Here is a 22,821-nt window from a genome sequence, read left to right on the forward strand (position 1 = left end):
AGAGTAACTCTGTGTCTGTAACAAATCATGTTGCCACGCAAGGAGAGCAAATACATTCCTATTTTTTCTATGCAGGATAAATGCTGGCTGTTATTTGCATGTAGTATTCCTTAGAATATTACCTAATCGTCGGTATTTTCATTGAGAAATGTTATATTAAAAGAGTATTAACAAGTCTATACTTGGTGCTCCTGGTTGTATGCCTGCTCTGACCATTTTTTTTTCTCAAAACATTTTTTCTCAAAACATACCTGAAAGTAATGCAATATCTGCAGACAGCTAATCCTAGTGGGATTACATTACATATGCATCAATGCTTGGAGTTATAATGTGGAAAAAATTACAGCACCAGCCAACCAGCTAGCTGACTTGTCACAGGCTATGGACCAGATGCACTAAGCTTCAAAAGTGATAAAATAGAGAGTGATAAACAGCCAGCGAATCAGCTCCTACCTCTCATGTCACAGACAATGGGCGGGATTCTCTAATAATCCCGGCCGCACATCACCGGCACTCGCATTGTTAATAATCGCATATGCAGTAACATATGCGATTATTAAAGCAAAGGCGATGGCCGGTGATGTGCAGTGGGTCCCCCCTCCCTCCCTGAACCCTCAGCCGGCTGTGAGGAGGCTCCTCTTCCTCCTTCCTGCACTCAGAAGCGGGGGCGGGGCGGCGGGGGATGCAAAGAGAATCCCATAGGCATCCATGGGGTTACGCCATATAGAACTGGCGTAACCCCCCGCAGTGAAGCCCCGGCGGTGGGGCTTTGCTGCATATGAAAATGCTGTAAAAACCCAGAAAACAAGGTTTTTACGGCATTTTGTGTTCTGTTGAATCTCGCCCTGTGTTTGAAAAATGTCAGGCAGGAGCTGATTAGCTGGCTGTTTATCACTCTCCATTCGATCACTTTTGAAGCTTAGTGCATCTGGCCCTATATCTGAATAATGACAGGAGCTGATTGGTGGGTAGTTTCTCTCTCATCTGAAGCCCCTTTCACATTGCAGTTTTAACACGGCATATTGCCGATTTTTAACTGCTTTAAAACGGTACTAGCTGCAATATGAAAGCTCCAAAATCAATTTACCGGTTACAAAATACCAGTATTTTGAAACGTGTTAAAAGCAGGATCCTACACGTTTCTGAGCCGTTTTCCCTGCAGTCTGAACAGGCCAGAAACGGTATTTGCTACAAATGATAACCACACATGATCCCTGCCCACAAGCAGGAAAAAAAACTTTTAAAATGACAATGTATGGCTTCCTATGGGTGAAACGGGTTGAATCTGAAGGTACAAAAATGGTATTGAAACTGCAATATACCTTTACAACATGCAATATGAAAGGGGTTTAACTGGCTTTTGACCCATTTCAAAAAACGTTTACAAAAACGAGTTGAAAGCAGGTTTTTGCAATTTGAAACCAGCTTGAGATGATGATGGAAGCTTGGTACTTTTTAGAACAAGTAAATTAGTGGATTGAATAACTCTTTAATTGTATTGAAAGGTAAAATTTGTACAAGTTGATCTTTAACAAAAAAACAAAATAATTGCCATATGATCATGTAAGCTCATCACAGATGTAGCAAATGAATTTGAATTCTACAAGCTGTTTGTATAAAGATATACTGTACAACACTTCCAAATTCACATATTTTCAGGCTCTGAAAAGAGAAAAGTAAAATATACTAGTTCAGTTTGTCTCCTTGATATACTTTATTGAAGCCTTATGTTAGTGAGTTTTCTTGGCACTTGTAGTTACTAGTTGGAATCCAGAAAAGTTGTAAAGCAGAAGAGAACAGCATTCAGTACATTAAACAAACTGATTGCGACTGTCACTTACTCTGAGGAAATCGCGGAGGATTGTCATTCACATCACTGAGAGTGATGTTAACAGTGGTTGTTCCAGATAATCCTCCCAGCTGTCCACCCATGTCTTTGGCCTGAATAATCACTTCATAATACTCTCTTGCTTCTCTGTCCATGTTTGTTAAAGCAGTTCTAATTATGCCTGTAAGAGAAAAATGGTATCACAATTTGTGTGCACAATATATCACGAGGAAAAGCTCATTTAACTTTTAAATGAACAAAGAAGATTCTTTAAGTGGGATAAGAAAATAGAAAAATATGCGATACTGCAAACATATCCTGCAAAATGCTATTGAAATCCTTCCATCTGGCAGTAAGTATGTCATTTACAAAGCCAGAGATAATTGTCCAGATGCTAAAACTATCCCATCAATGTAATTCATGTGTTGTGTCCAATTAACCAACCGAAAGTACCGTGTACTTAAGGATATTGCAATATAGTATTAAGAACATACACATCATGAGTTGAAAAATAATTATCAGTTTTGTAATTGAAGGCTGCGGGCAAATTAGTCTAGGTTCCGCAAACAATTTACAGTAACGTAGCTTCCATTTTGTCATAAGTAACAGGTATTTCTGTACTACAGAATAAGGAAAGAGTGGAACAGATTTACCAAATTCTACCAATAGGTGGCAGCAATGTCTCTTATATGTGCTGTAGATGACTATATCTGCCATAATTAGTGCTTGGCCGAATTGCTTGGTTTGCACTGCAGCTTCTGAGCTGCTTTTGCAGAAAAGACTATCACGAGTCTGACCTCTTCATGCAAAATTTCCCCACAGAGCAAGAGTTTTTGGAATATCTGCTTTCGTTTTGTCAAGTACATGAAACCAGTTTTTACAATGACTTCCTTGGATGGGGAGAATTTCAATTAGATTTCTCTACAGTATGATAGAAACGGATAACTGAAGTTAAATGACAAATACAGATAATATTAGTTTAAAAGATAATTATGAAAACAATGCTGTGTGATGTCATATATGAAAAAAATCTCCCAAACTACAGGTGCATATTAGCGGGCATATTTAAATGCACAGTAGATATATGAAATGGTTGTACATTTGTTTTTGATTACATCTGATGGGTCTTCTGGTACATTTTATCAGGAAGAATGAAGGGAGAAAAGTGAAGGGTGACCCAGGAAAGAATGTGCCTCTGACTGAGACTGAGGTGACTGTCTCATGATCGACCAGTCGTAACTTTAATTTCTAAAAATGCAGCATACAATAGATTGTGTAGCACCATAGTTGCCATTTCTTGCAGAGTTGTGGGTGTGGGGAGGTGTGGAGCCATGCATTCCCAGAAATGAGGGAGTGTTGTCCCCATTTTATGGGAGGGGAGACCTAGGGGTCTGCATGTTACCACACAGACTTTCTGGCCTCACAGCCCACACTTTTGTGGGCCAGCTGAGTAAGCTGGAACTTTATCAGCTAGACATTTGTCTGGAACATGTTGGATCCAGGTTTGCGTCACCAGTCGCAGAGATGGGATTGCAGTTACATGCAGGAGGCGTCTCTTCTACTGAGACATCTCCTGCATGCCCCTCCTAGAGATTGGAGGGGGAAACAATGTTGCTTGCATGCAGGGAGTAGGGACGTTGGCTCCAGTGGAGTGTGAGCTTTAGATGCCAAGAAAGGTTAGAGGGTGCTTCACAGTCCGGCCCCTGACACCCACTGACAGCAGTCAACTCTACATGAATATAGCATTTGCTCCTGGCTCCTAGCAGGATTGTACTCATGTCAGATTGCATGTTGGAGGAGTAGCTATGACTCAGTCTAGCAAGAAGACAGATTTGGTAAGTAATACTACTGTATTGGGGAACCCAACACTGACCTTACATTGGCACAATGAGGTACAGTGAGAGACACTTAATAAAATACAGATTTTGCCATGTAAAAGGGGAAACTATTTAAGATATATTTTGCTGATGGAAAAAAATGTCTGTGCTGTAGTGAATAAAATAACTAGCAAGAAAAATGTGTAATGGACGTACATGCAAGTCACACATTACTTTTTTAAGTTAGATTTAATAGTTTTTAGTTTATCATACACTTATTTCTCTTGCAATACACAATCCTAATAACAAATTTGTGTTCTCCTAGCACACTGCTCACGCAGAATTACCAGAAGCTTAGTGGGGAATTCAACTGATGGTGGCAAAATGTTTATCCAGTTACAGGAGAGAAAATGAGAAATCACTGCTTCTTTTTTCTCGCACTTCTGGAGCAAGCCTGATGTTTCCTAGAATGATTACTTTTAGGAAATATCAACCCACTGACATATATCACAAACACATCACTGATGGGTTTAATAATACATATCAGTGTGTATGCATACTGTACCTCCCAATTGTCCTAATTTTGTCCAGTTTTTTGGACTGTCCAACGTACGGGCAGCCGTGTGTTGTGGTGTAGGGGACACTTGGGAGTCCCCCTGTCAACCACTGCTAAGCAAAGCAGCAGGGAATAGATGCTATGCACATGTTCAAAGCATCTATTCACAGCAGACAAAGGGGCTAGGGGCAGGGCCAGCAGCTCATAGAGCACTGTCCATGCCCCCCATAGTGATAAAAAGAGGAGGCATGGCTTGTGGGGGCATCATTCCAACTAAGCCACGCCCTTTGTTTATAGTTACATAACCTTTCTGGTGCTGGCAGAAGTCCTGACTGCAAAAATGTTGAGAGGTGTGTGTTTATGGGGTTGGGGTGGACTACAGCACCTCACCATCTTTAAGTAAAGTATTTATGATAATACATAATTGATTCACCAGTTTAGAATTTATACATATTATTTTTCTATTCGAAGGTAACATGCTTGGCTACAACCCCAATTCTGTATAGTGGAGAGGGACACTGAAACATACCCTTGCTCCAGGCACCATGGCTCCTAGCTCTTGCAGCATTGCAAAAATGTGTTTAAAAAAGGCTCAACATCTTTTAACTCTGCATGCAGTGAAATTACTGGCTGAATGTAGCACACAAATTATATTCAGCTTTATTTCACCACTGCAGGCTAAAGGGAAGCTAAGTTGTGCCCCCCCCCCCCCTCAAACTTAAATCTGCCCGTAGATTTAAAATTCTCTCTTACACAGAGTGCTACATGGTTTTGCCAATGTGTAAAATTGTACTTTCTGATATTACTCATAACTGTAAATTAGTTTCTTAGTACCAGAACAATAGGAAAATCATGTTCCCTATATGACTAAGAACATTTAAACCTGATTGATTGGGTTGTTTAATTAAGCAGCCTTTCACTTTCATCACAATAATTTACTTGAGATGGAGCTTAGTTTCCATGGCACCTAGGAACCAAGATTGTTCATGCTTTTTCTGTACACAAAACAGCACTGACACATAAAGCTTCTGGAGAGATGTCTCCCCTTTTCCAGTATTTCAGTGCGATTACCCATATAACACAATAAAGTAATAGCAGCAGCAATGGTACAACAATTGTATAGTGCATGCAGAATTTTTAGCATCATTGTCAGAATTATGGGCAAGCAAACTCATCCATGGACATATACATAACATATACAGCATATCAGTTGGTATTATCAAGAACTATTTCAGCTTTACACTTGCTTAATGTACTGCTTTTAAAAATACAGAAAAGCTGCAGTTCTAGGTATTGCAGGTAGAAGGCGCTATACCAAAAGAAATCGACTGAAGTGTTTCAAACTGTAAGAGATCACCTGAGATTTGTGAGCCTCGGGTACAATTGAAAATCAAACACTATATGTATATGAAGATTAATGCAATCTTATCGCTGAATACCTGACAAGACTGAAGTTTCATTTAGAATGAGATGATTTTGATAACTTTTATGTCAAAATGAGCAGATTGTACAGACTTTATGAAAAATGTGTCATCTCAATGCGAAGAGATAATACTTAGTATTGTACTTAGCAATAGAACTCTTCACATCTATTTAACCAACGTCAAGTAGCATTTTCTGCTGTCAAGATAGAGAGAAGGGCAAGTAATAATAATGAGCTAGTGAGAGGTAGCATACATGTTACAGTGTTACATCAAAATCTCAACAGATACTTAATGTCATTGTAAAGCGTCTACAATCGTCCGGAAACCATTTAAATAAAATATCATTCTGGAAACCCCATACAACAACAACAATGTTCAAATGTTTTCAGAATTGTAAAATGTTTTTTTCAATGACAGAACTTTGAACAATTTTTTTCTGTTCGAAGCCGACTTCCTCTATTAAAGCAGGACCAAGTCTAGCATTGCCGGGGCTCAGTAAAATAAGGTTACACCTCACAGTTTTGTGATGATGTACATAGTTATAGTATACAGATATAACCTCACTCATCGGTGCTGAGATATGGATGCTAGTGCCCACTGCTTAGCGCTGTGCCCAAGCTGTGCCACGCGCTGGCTAAAGCTTTTCAAGGAGCCGCAAATGTCACCTGTGTAACATGGAGGATACTTGATAAGCATAACTATCTGTACATATTTGTTAATGTGAAATAAATCTGATTTCAGATAACTTGCATTTAACTTTATGGGCTTTGCAGTAGGATTTAAAAGTAGCATTTATAGGGCCATATGTATCAAGCTTCAAAAAGTGATAAAATGGACAGTGATAAACAATCAGCCAATCAGCTCCTATCTGCCTTATCACAGTCTAGGTTTGAAAAATGACAGGGAGCTGATTGGCTTGATACATCTGGTAAATAACTAAAAACTAACAAAACAATTTCTTGAAAATAATTTAGCAAATTTTTTTTAACAAATGAGGAAGAATTCTCCAGTTCTGCTACCTTTCTGCTCAGAACTTTTCTCTTAGAAACTATACATGAAGGGTGACATTCTATGGGTTGAGATAATTAGACTTTTGCGATTTTTTTCGAAATCGCATTTTTTCCATTTTCGCATATTTAATGAGCTGCGAAAATGTGAAAAAAGTGTGATTTTGCCAACAAGTTGGACACACTGGAAATGCGATGGCTGCTTTTCGCAGCACATCGCATCCAGATGTTTTCACATGAAAAAGTATACAAATCGCATATTTAATGGTATGCGATTTGTATAAGGTGTGTCTATAATTCGCCCAGAAATCAGACCAGGTTCTGATGGGCGAATTAGCCAGAACCCTGCACAGATCTGGTGTAAAAAAAAGTTTAAACAGTTAAAATAAAAAAAAACCAGCGCGGGGTCCCCCGTCAGAGCATAACCAACCCCGGGCTCAGCGGCATAACTATAGCACCGCAGCCCCCGCCACCGCGCGGGGGGGCGCTGTGCATGTGGGGGCGCCGGGGGCTGCGGTGCTATAGTTAACCCCCCGGATGTTTCTATTGGCCGCCCAGCGGCCAATCAGGAGCCGACTTTCTCGGCTCTTGATTGGCCGCTAGGCGGCCAATAGAATCATTCTGAGGAAAGGCGCGGAAGATGAAACATCTCTGCGCCTCTCCAGTCCGTGAGCGGGTACCAGCCGGGAGCAGCGCGTCTGCCGGAGCGGATGCCAAGGTCGTCGCCGGGGACCAGGTGAGTAGGATTTCCTTCCTTAGGCACCCCTTTTGGACTACTTCGGATCCTGGACCCCGGAGACATCAGCCCTGGAGCCCAGGACCCCGGACCAGCCCCGGAACCAGGACCAAGGCCCCGGAACCGGACTCTTCTGTCCAGGAGCCCCGGACCCCGGATCCAGGGACCGACCTACGGGCTCAAGGTAGGTAAGTATCAGTGTGTGTGTTATGTGTGTATTAAACTTTTATTTTTCAGGGTGTCAGTGTGTTTTATTTAACAATTTTTTGTACTGTAGAACTACAAATGCCAGCGGGCCCTTTAATGCCCCGCATGCTGGGACTTGTGGTTCTCCAAGTCCCAGCATGCGGGGTAGGCTTGCTGGGATTCATAGTTCTACAGTAGAAAACAATAGTTTTTCTTAAATTTTTTACACTTTCCATCAGCCCGATGCCCACCGCCCAGGGGCATCGGGGACAGCCCCGGACTTTCAGCATGGGCTGGTAAGTCCTGGAGGGGGGGGACCCCTTCATTGGGGGGGTCCCCACTTCCCCAGGACCCCTGCTCATGCTGACCAGCCAGGGGGATAATGCTTTGACCGCGGGATCTTATATAATAAGTGTCCCCCGGCTGTGGCATTACCCTGCTGGCTGGTTGGGCCTGGTGCTGGTTCTTAAAATACGGGGGACCCCTAGTCATTTTGTCCCCCGTATTTTGGGAACCAGCGCCGGACCTTGAGCCTGGTGCTGGTTTCATTAAATCAAGGGGACCCCTATTTGTCGGGGACCCTGATTTTATGTCACTAGCACCAGCTCAATGAGCCTGGGGCTGGTTATGCTCTGGCGGGGGACCCCGCGCCAGTTTTTTTTAAATTTTCACTTGCGATTTCCTGCAAACGTGCGATTTTCAGACATGAAAATCGCACATTTTCAGGACTAAAGACATCGCACCAACTCGCACCTATTCGCACTATTTGGCCCGTTTTTCGCATCTCATTAAATATGCGAAAAACGGGCCAATCTTGCGATTTTCAAAAGTGCGAAGTGGTGCGATAAAAAAAATGCGGATTTATCTCAATCCATAGAATGTCACCCTATATGTATGTATTGTACAAAAATAAGTCACTAACTTGCCACTTTCACAAATTTGCATTTTGTACATTACAATTTCTTCTGTTAAGTACTTTTAGGGGGATATTCAATCTTCCGCCGCCATTCCTGACAGTTAAACAGGGATCTCGGCAAGAACTTGCCCGACTTCAAAAGCAGTCAAACACGTTCTGCCGAGAACGGCTAGGAATTGACGAGCACCCAGCTGAGCAGCGGACTGATCTGACAAGCATGTGCACCCCAGATGACATTGAAGGAGGACCGATGCATTTGAGTTAGTGGTATTGCTGCCGAACTGAACATCTTATTGGGTACTGTGTACAACAGTGAAGGTCAGCAAGCCATCAGATCCTTGCTTGAGGTTCCTGACACTGATCTTTTCTATGCCAGAATAGATGCCTTTGTGATGTGTTGGAATAAATGCTTAGACACGGGGCTATGTGGAAACATAATCTGTTCCGAGTCCATACTACTGATTATATGTATATGTACAAGTAAATTTACACAATGAGAGGCTTTGTTATCTTATGTATTGAACCTCCCTTGTATGTTTGAAAGTAATAAGAAGTTGTATGCACTTCCTTCACTATTAGAGATTATAAAGTATGTATTTTTAGCAAGTAGGGTATTTTCCAAACTAGTGCATTCTTGATTGTAATGCTCTTTTGTGGACTCTACAAGACCACCCCACATTTATAACAGTTGCAGTCACTGAAAGAATATCCTCAGCCATTGTCGGTCAGAATTCACATCTCAGGCTTCTTCAACCAGAAAGTTCTTTAAGGAGATCCAGGACATGGGATTAAGAAGGCTCAACATCAAGTGGAACCTGGTTATATTGGAAGTGAGACTACAGTACCATATTATATTGTGGAGACAAAGTTGATCCTATCAAAAAAACATCGTTGGATGGAAAGAAAACAACAACAAACTATCCTTATTGACTGTTATCAATTAATGACTGCAACTGAAGAGTTGTTGAAAATATTTCTTTTGATTACTGCAATACACAATGAGATGTGCTAAGCATAAAAAGCGATACCATGGAGACTGATAAATCACCAGCCAATCAGCTCCTAACTGTCATGTTACAGGCTGTGTTTGAAATATGACAGGAACTGATTGGTTAGTAGTTTGTCAACTCTACACTATGTGAAAAATAATTGGTAAAAGCTTCAATGATGTATTGCAGCCAAATTTGGGGCTTATAAAAAAGAGAATCATTGAATTTGATGTACTTATGGCATTTTCATGTGAATGACTATGTGTCTGTGTTTCTTTATAGAATGACAATATAGACTTGGAGATGGATTGCAAAAGGGATAGTGGGACTTAGATAATTACAGGGACAGGACTGCCAGTAGGATGTATTGCCAGGAAAGTAATTAGAGGAGAGAAGAAGGAAAAGACAATAGAGCAGAGCAGAACAAATGATATGGAAGTCTTTGATGATAATGGGAGAAGAGATATTACTGTATGTGTGGGTTGTGTATCTCATTGTTGTGCAGAGAAAATGCAGTAAACAAGAAGATATCAAGTGCATAATAGTTTAGAATTAAATCATAATCTGCACATCATAGTTATCAAGACTTAAAAAGGAAATGAACAATAATCTGCAGAAACATTTAATATGCAACCTTTAACAAGCAATTTACTGATAAGCAATTAAACATGGTAAACAATGTAAGAAAATATATGCCTATGCAATTGTGCTTCTAAATAAAGCAGTTTTTAAAAGTAATTAAAAGCAGAGGTGAATGGTTTAGACTTGAAGCAATCCAACAGAACAGAAATATTAGCTGACTCCGTGCTATTTTGTAGGAGTTTTAAAATCCTATCTCAAAATCAGGCAACCCACATCATTTGCATGGAAAGCTTGGATCTTGCTTGTTTTGGATGGTATATAAACCACTCCATCGCCATCTCTGCTAGCATTTTAAATCAGCAAAAATCAGTACACTGTGTCTTCTAAATCGGTGGATCTACAGTTGGGCCCTTCTGGTAACTACACTGAGGGGCAGATTTATTAAGCCTGGAGAAGAGATAAACTGGAAATAAAGCGGAGAAAAGGTAAAAGGAGAAAAAACACAGCCAATCAGCTGTGTTTGAAAAAGACAGTTGGGAGTTGAATGGCTGGTGCTTTATCTCCTTTTACCTTTTCTCCGCTTTATCTCCAGTTTATCTCTTCTCCAAGCTTAATAAATCTGCCCCTGAAGCTGGTAACTGGCATAGCAGTGCCAGTTGTAGCGCACTTTAGATGCTACAAGTAGGCATTCACAGTTACACTATTGCAATTTAAAGTTCTGATGACCCCCAACCCATATCTGTGACTTCATTATTTCATGCACAAACTGGCAAAACAGGCAGTGTAAAGCCCTGTTACAGCAATGAATGTAGTTCAGCAAAGCTAAGTGACAGTCAAGATGGTAGTGAGGCAGAAAGATTGATAGAGTGACACAGGCAAGCTGAGAAAAAAACAGGGTGCGACAGGCTAATATATCAGATAATTGTGTATATGAGTAATGGTGTAAAAACAGACTGCTTGTTAGTTCAGCAGCCTCTTCCCCATTACACCATTAAAACAACAGGAATCATTACGTAGTTCCCTTATAAACATACTTACAAATAATATTTGTCTCCAACCTGGAAGAAGCAGGACAGTTCAGGGGGTGGAACCAGAAATATGCATCATTAAGCCCCTCCCACCATGACAATTTGCCAATATCCATGGGTCTGCAGGGATGGGGTGGGGCTAAAATGCCACTATTATGTAATTAAGCCGCGCCTTCTTCAATACAGCACTGCAGTCCTGCCCACTTTACTACAATTCTGCCCACTTCACTAGGATGCAGATGACTTGCCTGCATCCGACTCTTCCAGCAGTACGGGGGATTACTCTTCAAATTCAAATATTCTTATAATCATTCCAAAGAGAAAGAACATTTAATTATCCTGTAATGTAAATGTGACAGCATCATTGGGCAGTATTCAATGTACACAATCGCGGCGTGCAGCAAATCCTGTTTAGGATTCGCTGCACTGTCGCCATATTCCGGAGCCTCGCTGTCCCCCTGCTATCCCCCTATTTAACGTCGCAGGAGGACAGCGGCAGGCAGGGAGATGGAAGTCTCCTTGCCTGCCCCAAAACGTATGTGGGGGGGAGGTGGGCTCCCCGGTAACCAGGCAGCACAGGCTGCCCCCCGGGTGAGCTCTGCCGGGGATTGGGTATTCACTGCACCCGATCGTGCATATGTAATGATCGGGAGCAGTGAATATAAGAATATCTAATGAGCTATAAGCACATGAATAAAAATAGCATGCCCCTTCTCAGAATAAAATTCCTGATTTTTTTACACCAAATGTAAAACAACAACAACTTTATTTTAAAAGTTCACTTTCCACTTCACCATGAAAAGATGGCGATTTGCTACACGACGACACACGGTGCATGTTGAATAGGGTGATTCACTTTCTGACCCAGAAAATCACCTTCCAATATATAGCACAAATAGCACAAATTCGCAGTGAAACAGGGCGAATTATCCTCATTAAATACTGCCCATTATATCTAGTATTAAATATTATTATTATTTTAAGCTAAACAGATATGGTTGTTTGTGTAAGGGTACTGTCACTGTGCCTGTTTAGCATTGCATAGGGACTTCTATAGAGAAACACAACAAAAAAAATTGACTGTAAAAAAAAAAGTGCTGACTTTTTGCCAGGGCTTCGCACAGGCTACATGCAGTGGGGAAATTAGAATGTGAGTGAGCTTTTCGCTGGGCTACGACATCTAGGCCAGGGCGAAAAACCCAGAATCTGCAACCATCACATGAATCAGCAAAATTCCAGCAAATTCACATGGTTTTGGCAAATTCACGTCCGTTTTCATGTGTTTTTGTGGCCAAGATTCCAGTATTTAAAAAAGGGGATGAGCAACCTTTCACCATACGGGGTCATTGGGATTTGTTAGATTCATTAAAATGACAATATATACTATCAAAATAAGAGTGATCAAGAGTGAAAAAAGCAAGCTATCTGAGCAAATCCAAGAAATGAAATGGTTTGGTCAAGCTATAATTGTAGGAGTGTATACATAACACAAAATAAGAGTGTAAGTTGTGCTAAAGATTGGTATGGGTAAAACTGACTTAGATAAAATAGTAACAGTGAATATATGCCACTTACACCAGTCAAGTACCATACATCCTTTCTGTTACTTTGCCATAGATGACCATAATACAGTACATGCCCTCTCTTTACATGTCACCTGATATAATCTGATAAAGCTTTTAATACCCAAAGATGCACCATTCACCCTTGCTGTTACTCTGCTACAGATCTACCATAGTAAAGTACTTGCCCTCTCTAAACACCTCACCGTTATATAGGGCCTGATTCATACCTTATTGCTAGGCAGCAAATTAGCAGCACTATGTGATCACTGTGCGAATAGTTAGCCAGAGTTTAATACCTCCCTTTGAAACAGTGGCGTAGCTACGTTTTGGGCACCCCCCCGCCGTTAGGGGGGGGGCGCCCATACCCACCCCCCGCCGCCGCCCCGTCAAGCACCCCCCCCGGCCGCCCCGTCGCCCCGCCGCCTATGCTAACCCCCTCCCCCGCAGTCTTACCTATCGCGCTGGTCCAGGCGGCTCCGTTCTTCTGCTGAGGACCACCACAAAATTGCCGCCCCCATACAGCAGACAGTTTCAGAGAACAGTGTGCTATATGGGGGCGGCCATTTTGTGGTGGTTCTCATCAGAAAAACGGAGCTGCCGGGACCAGCGAGATACGTAAGTCTGCGGGGGATTGGGGGGGTAACTATAGCACCGCAGCCCCCGGCGACCCCACATGCACAGCGCCCCCCCACGGGGGCTGCGGTGCTATAGTTATGCCCCTGCTTTGAAAGCCAGGGAAGAGGTAGAAAAGATGTTGCAGCACAGCTCACTCACCATCTAAAGATTTCCCTACTGTGTGCAGCCTGTGCGTAGCTCTGGACTCACTTGCTGGCTGTGATAAAATCAGCCTGATCGAGGCCGGAACTGATGTCATACACTCTCCTTCCAAACACCTAGGCACATCTGTGTTTTTTTTCTGGCATTCCTATAGAACGGACGGTTACCACCCCCAAATGCCAGCTTCCTGCCAATCACCTCGCCAATGGTCAGTGATTAAAAAGTAGCAGGCTTTCATTGCAGGATGCCTCACGCATGCATACTACAGGCCATACACATGCACAGTCTACCAATAATCAGCCCCTATACAAATCTGCACAGCAGCTATTAGGTCTGAATCAGGAACATAATCTGATATAAATAATAATACCCTGTCAAAAAGGAATTTGTCTGTCAATTATTTTGCATGGTAAGTATTTATTCTGTTTTATAGTACTGTGATATATATATATATATATATATATATATATATATATATATATATATATATATATATATATATATAAAGGAAAGGGAGAGCAGGGTGGGCTAATGGATATGATCACAACCACTGAATAAATAACAATTGATTAAATAATAATAAAAAATGCCCTTTGGGCAACAATAGACATCACAAAGTCATTCACTTCATAAAACAAATGAATATTCTCATTAAAGTAGAGACTTCCAAAGCCGAAGAGAATGGCCAACTTCCTCAGGGGCGATGGAGGTTTATAATTCATACATCAGAGTTAATTAGGACTGGTCTCCTTCCAAATGAGGGAAATCATAACAAAGATTTAAAAAAGATGCAGTAAATCACCAAGTTGTTCTAACAGGCTTCAGATTTCAGGGTTACAAATACCTCTTAATGTCAGAGAAATCCAGGTCACAAATTAGCTAGCAATTCAATAATCAGTGGCTAATCATAGGCAGAATTAGTAAACCACAGACGGTAGCATAGCTGGCATCTTAATGTCAGAGAGATCAGGTCACAGTAATAGTGATGACTTAACAATCGTAGGCCATAAATGGTCCACAGAGATAGGAAGTGTACAGCAGGGGTCCACATCTACCTGGTGGACCCCAGCTGTACACTTCCTACCTCTGTGGACCATTTATGGCCTACGATTGTTAAGTCATCACTATTACTGAGACCTGATCTCTCTGACATTAAGATGCCGGTTTCAATAAATAACTTTTTATTCAAACGAAGCTTACATTTTATTTCGGAAAAACAACAGTGAACTGCTATATGAAGTGTGATAGTGGTTACAATCTCACACATGTATATATATATATATATATATATATATATATATACTGTATATATATTGAACACTGATGTCCGGCACTTCCACGGCTGCAGCTATATCCTCGGTGGGTGCCCGCATCGGTACTGGATCAGAAAATATAGTTGAACAAAGATGCAGCACTCCGGCCTCGTAGGATAGTGAATTTAATAATGTAGCTCTAAGAGCTACATTATTAAATTCACTATTCTACGTGGCCGGAGTGCTGCATCTTTGTTCATCTCTCTCTCTCTCTCTCTCTCTCTCTCTCTCTCTCTCTCTCTCTCTCTCTCTCTCTCTCTCTCTCTCTCTCTCTCTCTCTCTCTCTCTCTCTCTCTCTCTCTCTCTCTCTCTCTCTCTCTATATATATATATACATACAGTACATAGAATAACGTAATGTCTGCAATAGGCATGGAGTGGGTTAAACATCCAAGACTGTTGTGTGACCTAGGGAAGCATGTGACTCGGTGGTCCAATAAGGACTTAGGGAAGAGCAGTGTTAGCTGGGATATCAGGGCAGGAAAGGGAGGAGTATTTCTCTCTTTCCTGAAAGTTTTCTGGTGAGTGGATCTGTGCCCCTGAGCTCCCCAGTTAGTGTATAACTGTATTCAGTTGAGTGCTGATACATTGCTTTGCTGTCTCAGTAGTGCTTTCCCTGACTATTACCATGCCATGCATACCTCCCAATTTCTGAAGATTGCAAATAGGGACTCTCACAGCGCCCGCAAGGGGCATGGCCTATGCTAATTAGGTCGCGATGTATGCTAATTAGGTCGCGGCATATGCTAATTAGGCCGCGGTATATGCTAATTAGGTCGCGGCATATGCTAATTAGGTTGCGGTATATGCTAATTAGGTTGCGGCATATGCTAATTAGCCGCGATTAGGCCCCCCCACCCCTCTGCGATGCTGAGTAGATGCTGTGCGAAGTCAAGGAGGCCTGAACAGACGCTGTGGCATCATCCCTGTCTCTGGTCCCCGTTCACGGATGGGCTTGTGGTAGACGCCCGGCTGCAGGTGAAGCCTTGGAGGCTCCTGCGCTGCGGCCTGCTTCCGGCCTCAGGCCCCGGGGCGGCTAGAGCCAAGGGGTGGGACGCCGTGGGGCAGCAAGGCCCGGTGTTGTAGGTGAGCGCTACAGTAGCTGCGAACATTAGGGTTCGGGCAGCGTGGGCCAGGTTAGTGCGGGCAGCATTTACATGCCCTCATCGGCCAACTGTGAGGCGCTGCCACCTAGGGGACATACTACTGCACGGGCTTCTGGGGGGTGGAGTCAGGGGAATTGGCAGGCTTCCACCGGTGGGGTGCTCTGGATCCAAGGCAGGGTCTGGGGGTGCAACCACGGCTAGAGTCTCCACTACCTCCTTTGACCCCTCTCTGCTGTCCGCAGCAGTGTCCTCCATTGCTGGGGCTCTGGTGCCCATTGTGAATACTCTGCCCCGGGAGACGGTGGGGTCCCAGACAGTTAGAGGATTGGTCTCAGGGGGCACAAAGGAGGCCCATTCCAGGGTGCTCAGAATTCTTGCAGGTTTTCAGGGATATGGGGTCAGCTGTTGCCATGATGGAGAGGGAGACACTCTGAGGTGATGGTTCGGCACAGAGCCGCATACGTGACCGAGGCCTACAGTCCTCGGGGTCCCCCCCCCCCCTTTTTGCATGTTCCCACAGATGTTGAGGCACAGCTGGACTACAGCGAAGAGGATTCGTTCACTGCTGGCGAAGTCGGGGAGGACGATGCAGATGATGACACATGGGCTGCTCAGCCTGAATCTTCAGACGTCAAGTCCCCACGGATTTTCGGGCAGTGGAGTCGGCTATGGAAGCGGGCATGGATAGTGATGCTGATGTTGGTACATGTGCGGCGCGGCCTGGATTTTCAGGTGAGGGGGCTGAGCCTGTGTCGGGCGGCTTATCTGGCATTTCTCACTCGTCCCTCCCCCCCATGGGGTTGACATTGGTTGGGCGCTGCGAATGCACAGCAGTCCTTCAGGTATCGAGGCATTAAGTGAGAGCCGTAGGGGGTAAATTTAGAAGGATGACTTTATGTACTTGTTCAGCCTAACCGACGAGTCCAAGTAAGCCTCCCAGGCTCGGTGTTCCTATGTCTCAATTAGATCAGCCTCAACCCCTAGATCAGTGGTTCCCAAACTATGGGCCTAGGCTCCCTGGGGTGCCTCAGGATACTGGCAGGGGTGCCTCGGGTTGGTGGTCCGGGACCAATTCAAACTATTTACGTTCAATTATTTCTGGACAAAACCAGTGCTGGTGGCTGCCAATCATAAAATGTTTACAATCGGAAGCAAATCCTGCCCTTTACCACATAACTGACCCTAAGAGAAATATATCAACAGAATCTACTTGATTTGATATATTTTTGGGGCCTGGGGGTGCCTTGGAAAAATTCTGATACTCTAGGGTGTCGCAATTAGAAAAAGATTGGGAACCCCTGCCCCAGATACAGCGTTCCTAATAAAGTAGTTCAGCTCAGGGACCATCCTTCTCCAGGGCATTTCTCCAGAACGGTGTGATTATTACTGCAGAATAAATAGATTACATAACATGGCGGTGGAAACGCAGTACCAGCGAATGAGTTATTTAGGAGCATCAGCCTCTAAAGCTTGGATTAGCTGTATTCTAAGGTACAAGACCTGTCATTTGCTTTGCAATGCTAAAATTACGATGAGTGAGGGAAAGGTGACATGATTGGCGGTAGAACACATCAGGTAAGCGCATGGGCAACGCTGTGTTCTCGCACAGTAATATTCCCTTCTAAAAATTTCCAGCGCTCCAGGCTATGCTACGGACGCATATCTGGATTAGGGGTCGTTCAAATCAAAATATTTGCTTCTCAAATGTGTGACAAGCAGCAAAATAAAAAAAAGGCAAAATCTCTAGCATTGCAGTAATAATCATTATTTTCGATAATAATATTCCACAATAATACTTCTAAAATGTATTGGATGCCAAGAACGAAATGAGTTTTGGTGGGCATACGTGTCCAGGTGAATTAAAATATAGACTTTAAGTTCAAGGCAGCAATCTATAGGTGCATAGATCCCCTGTAACACACTACGTAGTATGGGAACAATGTACATCACCACTACCAATTAAATAGCAGCAATGCCATGAATAAATAAATCAGGATTATAACACCTTTAGCCTGTTATTCACTAGCCTTAGCGAACGGATCTGCTGTGTAGAGGCGAGGAATACTTCATCGTCAAGTGTTGCCGATGGGGTGTTCCATTTATCATGCATAATTTAAGGGGTTACACACCTTTACACTGGGGCGTTGAAGTGTCCCCGTGTCAGGGCTGTATCTCTCACTACCTTTAGGAATTGCTTTTTGTTGGCCCTGCTTATTCTGAACGCTGCGCTAGGCTCCTGGGTGGTTTCCGTTCGCTATTCGGACATTTTGGTGTGCTAATTGCTGAGGTTGGAATGGAGGAGCGGTTACTTACCTGTCCTTTCTGGGAATCCAGATTGCCGCTGTGTATGACCTCTGTTACCTGAAGTCATTTGTACCCATGGGTCACTTGTCTGCCACTCACTAATAAGGGCCGCTGCGGGCGTGGCCAGATCCCATCATCTGGTTCGCTTGTCTACCATAATTGGGCAGGATGGTATCCAGCTGGCTCTAGTAGTTGTCAATGCAGGGCTGCAGCCATCTACCCAGTAGGCCGGGTCTTCTTGGTTGCGTGGGCTAGGGGCAGCTCGCCCTGCAATGTTTTCACCTCCCAATTCTATTTAGGGAACGTATGTTCCGGGCGTTGGGTTGGCTGATCTGCGCAGTCAGGTTGGCGGGGGTTGGGGTTAATGTTGTCTATTCTAGGAGATGTTTAGTGCCGGGAACTTCAGGGTGGTACTGGCGCATTACCTAATGGGTATTTTCTTTTTTCTTTTGATTTTTCCAAAAAATGCCCTCCCCACCACCCCATCACCTTTTGCTTGCTGCTGGTTTAGGGTTGCGCAGACACTGCTTACGATACGCTATTGTCCGGGAGGAGTCTATCCTTGCTGTTTTGCTACAGCTGCATGGTGCCCCTCGGGTGCCTTATCTGGTAGTGCTTTCTAGGACCCGCGCTGCGTTTTTTGCTGGCATAAGATATCCGACTAGTCCCCGGGGTTCGGGGGTTTAAGATTAGCCGGCCGAGATGGATCTGACGGCTGGGGGCGGAAGTGTGTCCTTGGTTCCTGTGGTGCCCTAGGTCATCCTCCCAGTGGCCTTGGCAAACATTTATACACTGGTCAGGCTTTCCTTTGCAGGCTCTGGCTCCTGCAGTTTGGTGGCTCTCTGATGACCTGATGTCAGTTTGCTGGGTCGAGGTGGCGTTGTCCAGCGAGTTTCCATTGGGAATTTGGAATCCATTCCCACTGCCTTGGGGCTGCCACATCGGCTATAGCCGCTCAATTGGCCTTGTCGAGCTTTAAATCGCTAGGAAGATGGCGCTCCGCAATTTAAATAGTACATTAGGCCTCACCTACTGCGCTGTAGGTCCTTGAGCTTTGTATGTATGTGTTTGATTGAGGTCATTTGTTTATTCCCCCATCCTTGTCCATCCAACTCGGGGATTAGCTACGCTCTGCTGTTGGGCCAGCGTCCGGAGTTTTCTCGCTTTTTGCCTGAACTGACGGACTGAATTTGATCACTCTGATTCGGCTATAGTCTCAATTAAGAGTCCCTTCGTTTTTTCTCCGGCCGAGTACACCCGTTTTTTCCTTATACCCTTCCATTACCTTGCCCTCCCCCTGTTTGTCTCTTTCCATCTTTGTTTCCTGGTATGGCTTCAATTGGTATTGGAGCATGTCTTAAGCACCTAAAATTGTGCTTCAACAGAACAAATTTATTTTCTTTTTGGCAGATCCTCCTATTATACTTAGGTCAACCCTTTAATATAAATACTACTAGTCTCCTCTTATAGCTTCTCCTTTAGAGGTATGAAGGATAGGCTCAGAGTGTGCATAGTTGAACATTCATTTGTGTATTGGGCAGCCGGCTGGGCCTCATCTGGGGGTAGGCCGGTTGCGAATTCTCTGTTAGTCTGGTGGCTTGGAGTTCGAGGGCCGTACTGGCTTGAGTTTAGAAGCGTTCCTTGAGGTGAACGTCCGCCAGTGTCTGAGGTCTTTGGTACTTCAGCTGGAGGCAACAATTTGGGAAAATGTCCCGATTGAAGCTGTCGGCCTTGATCTTGAGTGATCTTGCAGCCATTAATACAGCTTGGTTTTTCTGCACCTTGGTTGGTCTCCAATTGTTTCCCCGACTCCGTTTTAAGAGATGTTAGAAATGGTAAGGCTTCAAATGAGGCTCGGAAGCAGCTATATCGGCGGTGGCACAGTGGGTTCTAGCTGCCAGAGGTGCTGTTGACCCACAGGAGAGGATTAGGTTTTGCTGCCATCAGGTCTTCCTGCCTAACGGGGTGCATTTGGTTAGGGATGGTTCATTAATTTTGGAGGATCTATCTCTGGTTGTAGCTCAGTGTGTTAGGTTGGTGGCCGGGCGGGGATTCTGGGCTCAGAGTCCCCGCTTTGGCGGGAAAGAACGGCAGGTGAATAGAATTAGTTCTTATTCAAATGATGATGCTACGTATATGTTTGCTTTTCGGTGCGCTCGCCTCTCATTGGCTTAGGCCTTCGCTCGATCTCCCGCTCGGGGGGCAGCGAACCCATCAGATGGGTGGGTAGTCAATGCAGTAGGTCGAGCGGATACCGCTTGTTAGGGTAGGCTTGATTACGTATGCAGATTGTGTGGGTGGAGCTTAGTTAATTAGCCGTTCTTTCTGGGCCACCATTAATTAATTAATTATTAATAAATGAATCTAGCTTAAAAGTGCTAAAATAAATCAGCTAACAAATTCTGCCAAACCTAAGTCTCCGAGTCTTTATTTCAGGTTTAGTTTGTAAGTTTTGAAATGTGATGTATATACATGCTAGAGGTCACACACATCAGATGCTAGGATGTTTAGAATAACGTAATGTCTGCAATAGGCATGGAGTGGGTTAAACATCCAAGACTGTTGTGTGACCTAGGGAAGCATGTGACTCGGTGGTCCAATAAGGACTTAGGGAAGAGCAGTGTTAGCTGGGATATCAGGGCAGGAAAGGGAGGAGTATTTCTCTCTTTCCTGAAAGTTTTCCCGCCCTCCCTCCCTTGTGTTATTATGGTTGGGTGGGTGTTAATTGCGTTGGCTGATAGGCGGGAAAGAACGGCAGGTGAATAGAATTAGTTCTTATTCAAATGATGATGCTACGTATATGTTTGCTTTTCGGTGCGCTCGCCTCTCATTGGCTTAGGCCTTCGCTCGATCTCCCGCTCGGGGGGCAGCGAACCCATCAGATGGGTGGGTAGTCAATGCAGTAGGTCGAGCGGAAACCGCTTGTTAGGGTAGGCTTGATTACGTATGCAGATTGTGTGGGTGGAGCTTAGTTAATTAGCCGTTCTTTCTGGGCCACCATTAATTAATTAATTATTAATAAATGAATCTAGCTTAAAAGTGCTAAAATAAATCAGCTAACAAATTCTGCCAAACCTAAGTCTCCGAGTCTTTATTTCAGGTTTAGTTTGTAAGTTTTGAAATGTGATGTATATACATGCTAGAGGTCACACACATCAGATGCTAGGATGTTTATATGTGTGTGTGTTCCTGCAGTTATTGCAATACTTGAATTTATAGGATCTCACGAGGGAGTACCATTCATTTTATTTCGCAATGTTGGCAAACCTGTACAATATAGAATCAGTCTGATCTCCATCCTCAGCGTTATGTGATATATAATTATAAACCATTAGCTTCCACTATTAATGACTTATTGCATTGCATAACCATTATATGTTGGAATGGGAAACAGCTTTTGAGTTTCGATAATATGAGGCATTGATTTTCTGTCATTCATGTTACACCTAATTATGTGGCGACACGTGCACTATTATATGTTATGTGTTATGTGTCTCCACTGAAATCTTTATCTGGTCTAGGGAACGTTGAATTCTAACAAGTTGCATGACACAGACTGTATTAAGCCACGTCAAGCAATGACCTGCAAAGGTTACTCCAAATAGGCATCTTTCCATTATTATCTGTCCATTTAAGGTAGGGTGCTGATCTAAAACAGCAATATTCTGTTATCCTGCTTATTATGAAGAGCGTGAGCACTGTCAGAAATCTTAATGAATAAATCTAAGGCATCATACAGTAATTGAGGTCAATGGCATTGTGAAACAATTATTTTGCATCCCTGAAATAATTTAACAGATTAACACTTGACTAAGCAATATTATATTATGAATGTAGAGGTAAACACTTATCTGCGTCCCTGAGTCAATAATATTATATCATATGTTGATTTAACACATGGTGCCCTTTTGCTTTGTCTTGAAAATGTGCAAATTCAGTTAATACCTGTTTTAGAGTCCACGGAAAAATATGGCTGTCCTTGCACAATACTGTACAGAACCCTTGCACTGCTTCCATAAGTAGGATCGTCTGCATCTGTTGCTGACACCTGGATAATAGAGGTACCTGACAAAATAGAAAACATTGACCTTTTTAAATTAAGAGCTGAAAATCTAATTTAGCCTCTTCAATAAAAAAATAAATAAAAAACATGCAAAGTTTGCATAATGACAGCCACACTAACTATTTAACCACCTGTCAGTGGAAGATTAATTGCCACATTCATCTTCTATTCCACTAATGTATCCTAACAATATAATGAAGAAACCATTTTTTAGAGATAAGCTGCAGACGGCTATTAATGTCTTTCTGTCTTCTCGCATATTGGATTTACCATTCATAGTAAGATGAGCAATGTTTTAGCCACCTGTTCCTGGGCTAAGAATTCATTTCATTACCTCTCTCCATGCATGATTGTGTTCTAATAGTAACTAGGCTATTGTTATTCTAACGAATGTTTGCAGACACATACATCTTTAAGATACTTTTAACAACATTATAACTTTCTGCTCACTACTTTAAAAATATGACATATATAAGCCAGCATATTATGGGCCAGCTGCACTAAATTTCAAAAGTGATCAAATGGAGAGTGATAAACAACCAACCAATCAGCTCCTATCTGTCATTTTTCAAACACAGTCTTTGTCATGGCAGGTAGGAGCTGATTGGCTGGCTGTTTATCACTC

At 43.1% G+C, this 22,821-nt stretch overlaps 1 protein-coding gene across 4 annotated transcripts in view; it reads right to left on the reverse strand.

Moving 5' to 3' along the window:
* CDH20 (cadherin 20) overlaps window positions 1–22,821 on the reverse strand; it is a 417,999-nt gene that overhangs the window by 33,683 nt on the left and 361,495 nt on the right. For all 4 annotated transcript variants that reach the window (XM_083188071.1, XM_083188069.1, XM_083188070.1 and 1 more), the window contains 2 exons: window positions 22,079–22,198; window positions 1,842–2,009 (listed from right to left, as the gene is read on the reverse strand). In XM_083188071.1, the coding sequence (XP_083044197.1) occupies window positions 1,842–2,009; window positions 22,079–22,198 (288 nt within the window). The remainder of the gene's footprint in view (window positions 1–1,841; window positions 2,010–22,078; window positions 22,199–22,821) is intronic.

Source organism: Crinia signifera, chromosome 5 (genome assembly GCF_055691185.1).
Source record: "Crinia signifera chromosome 5, ASM5569118v1, whole genome shotgun sequence".
NCBI lineage: Eukaryota > Metazoa > Chordata > Amphibia > Anura > Myobatrachidae > Crinia > Crinia signifera.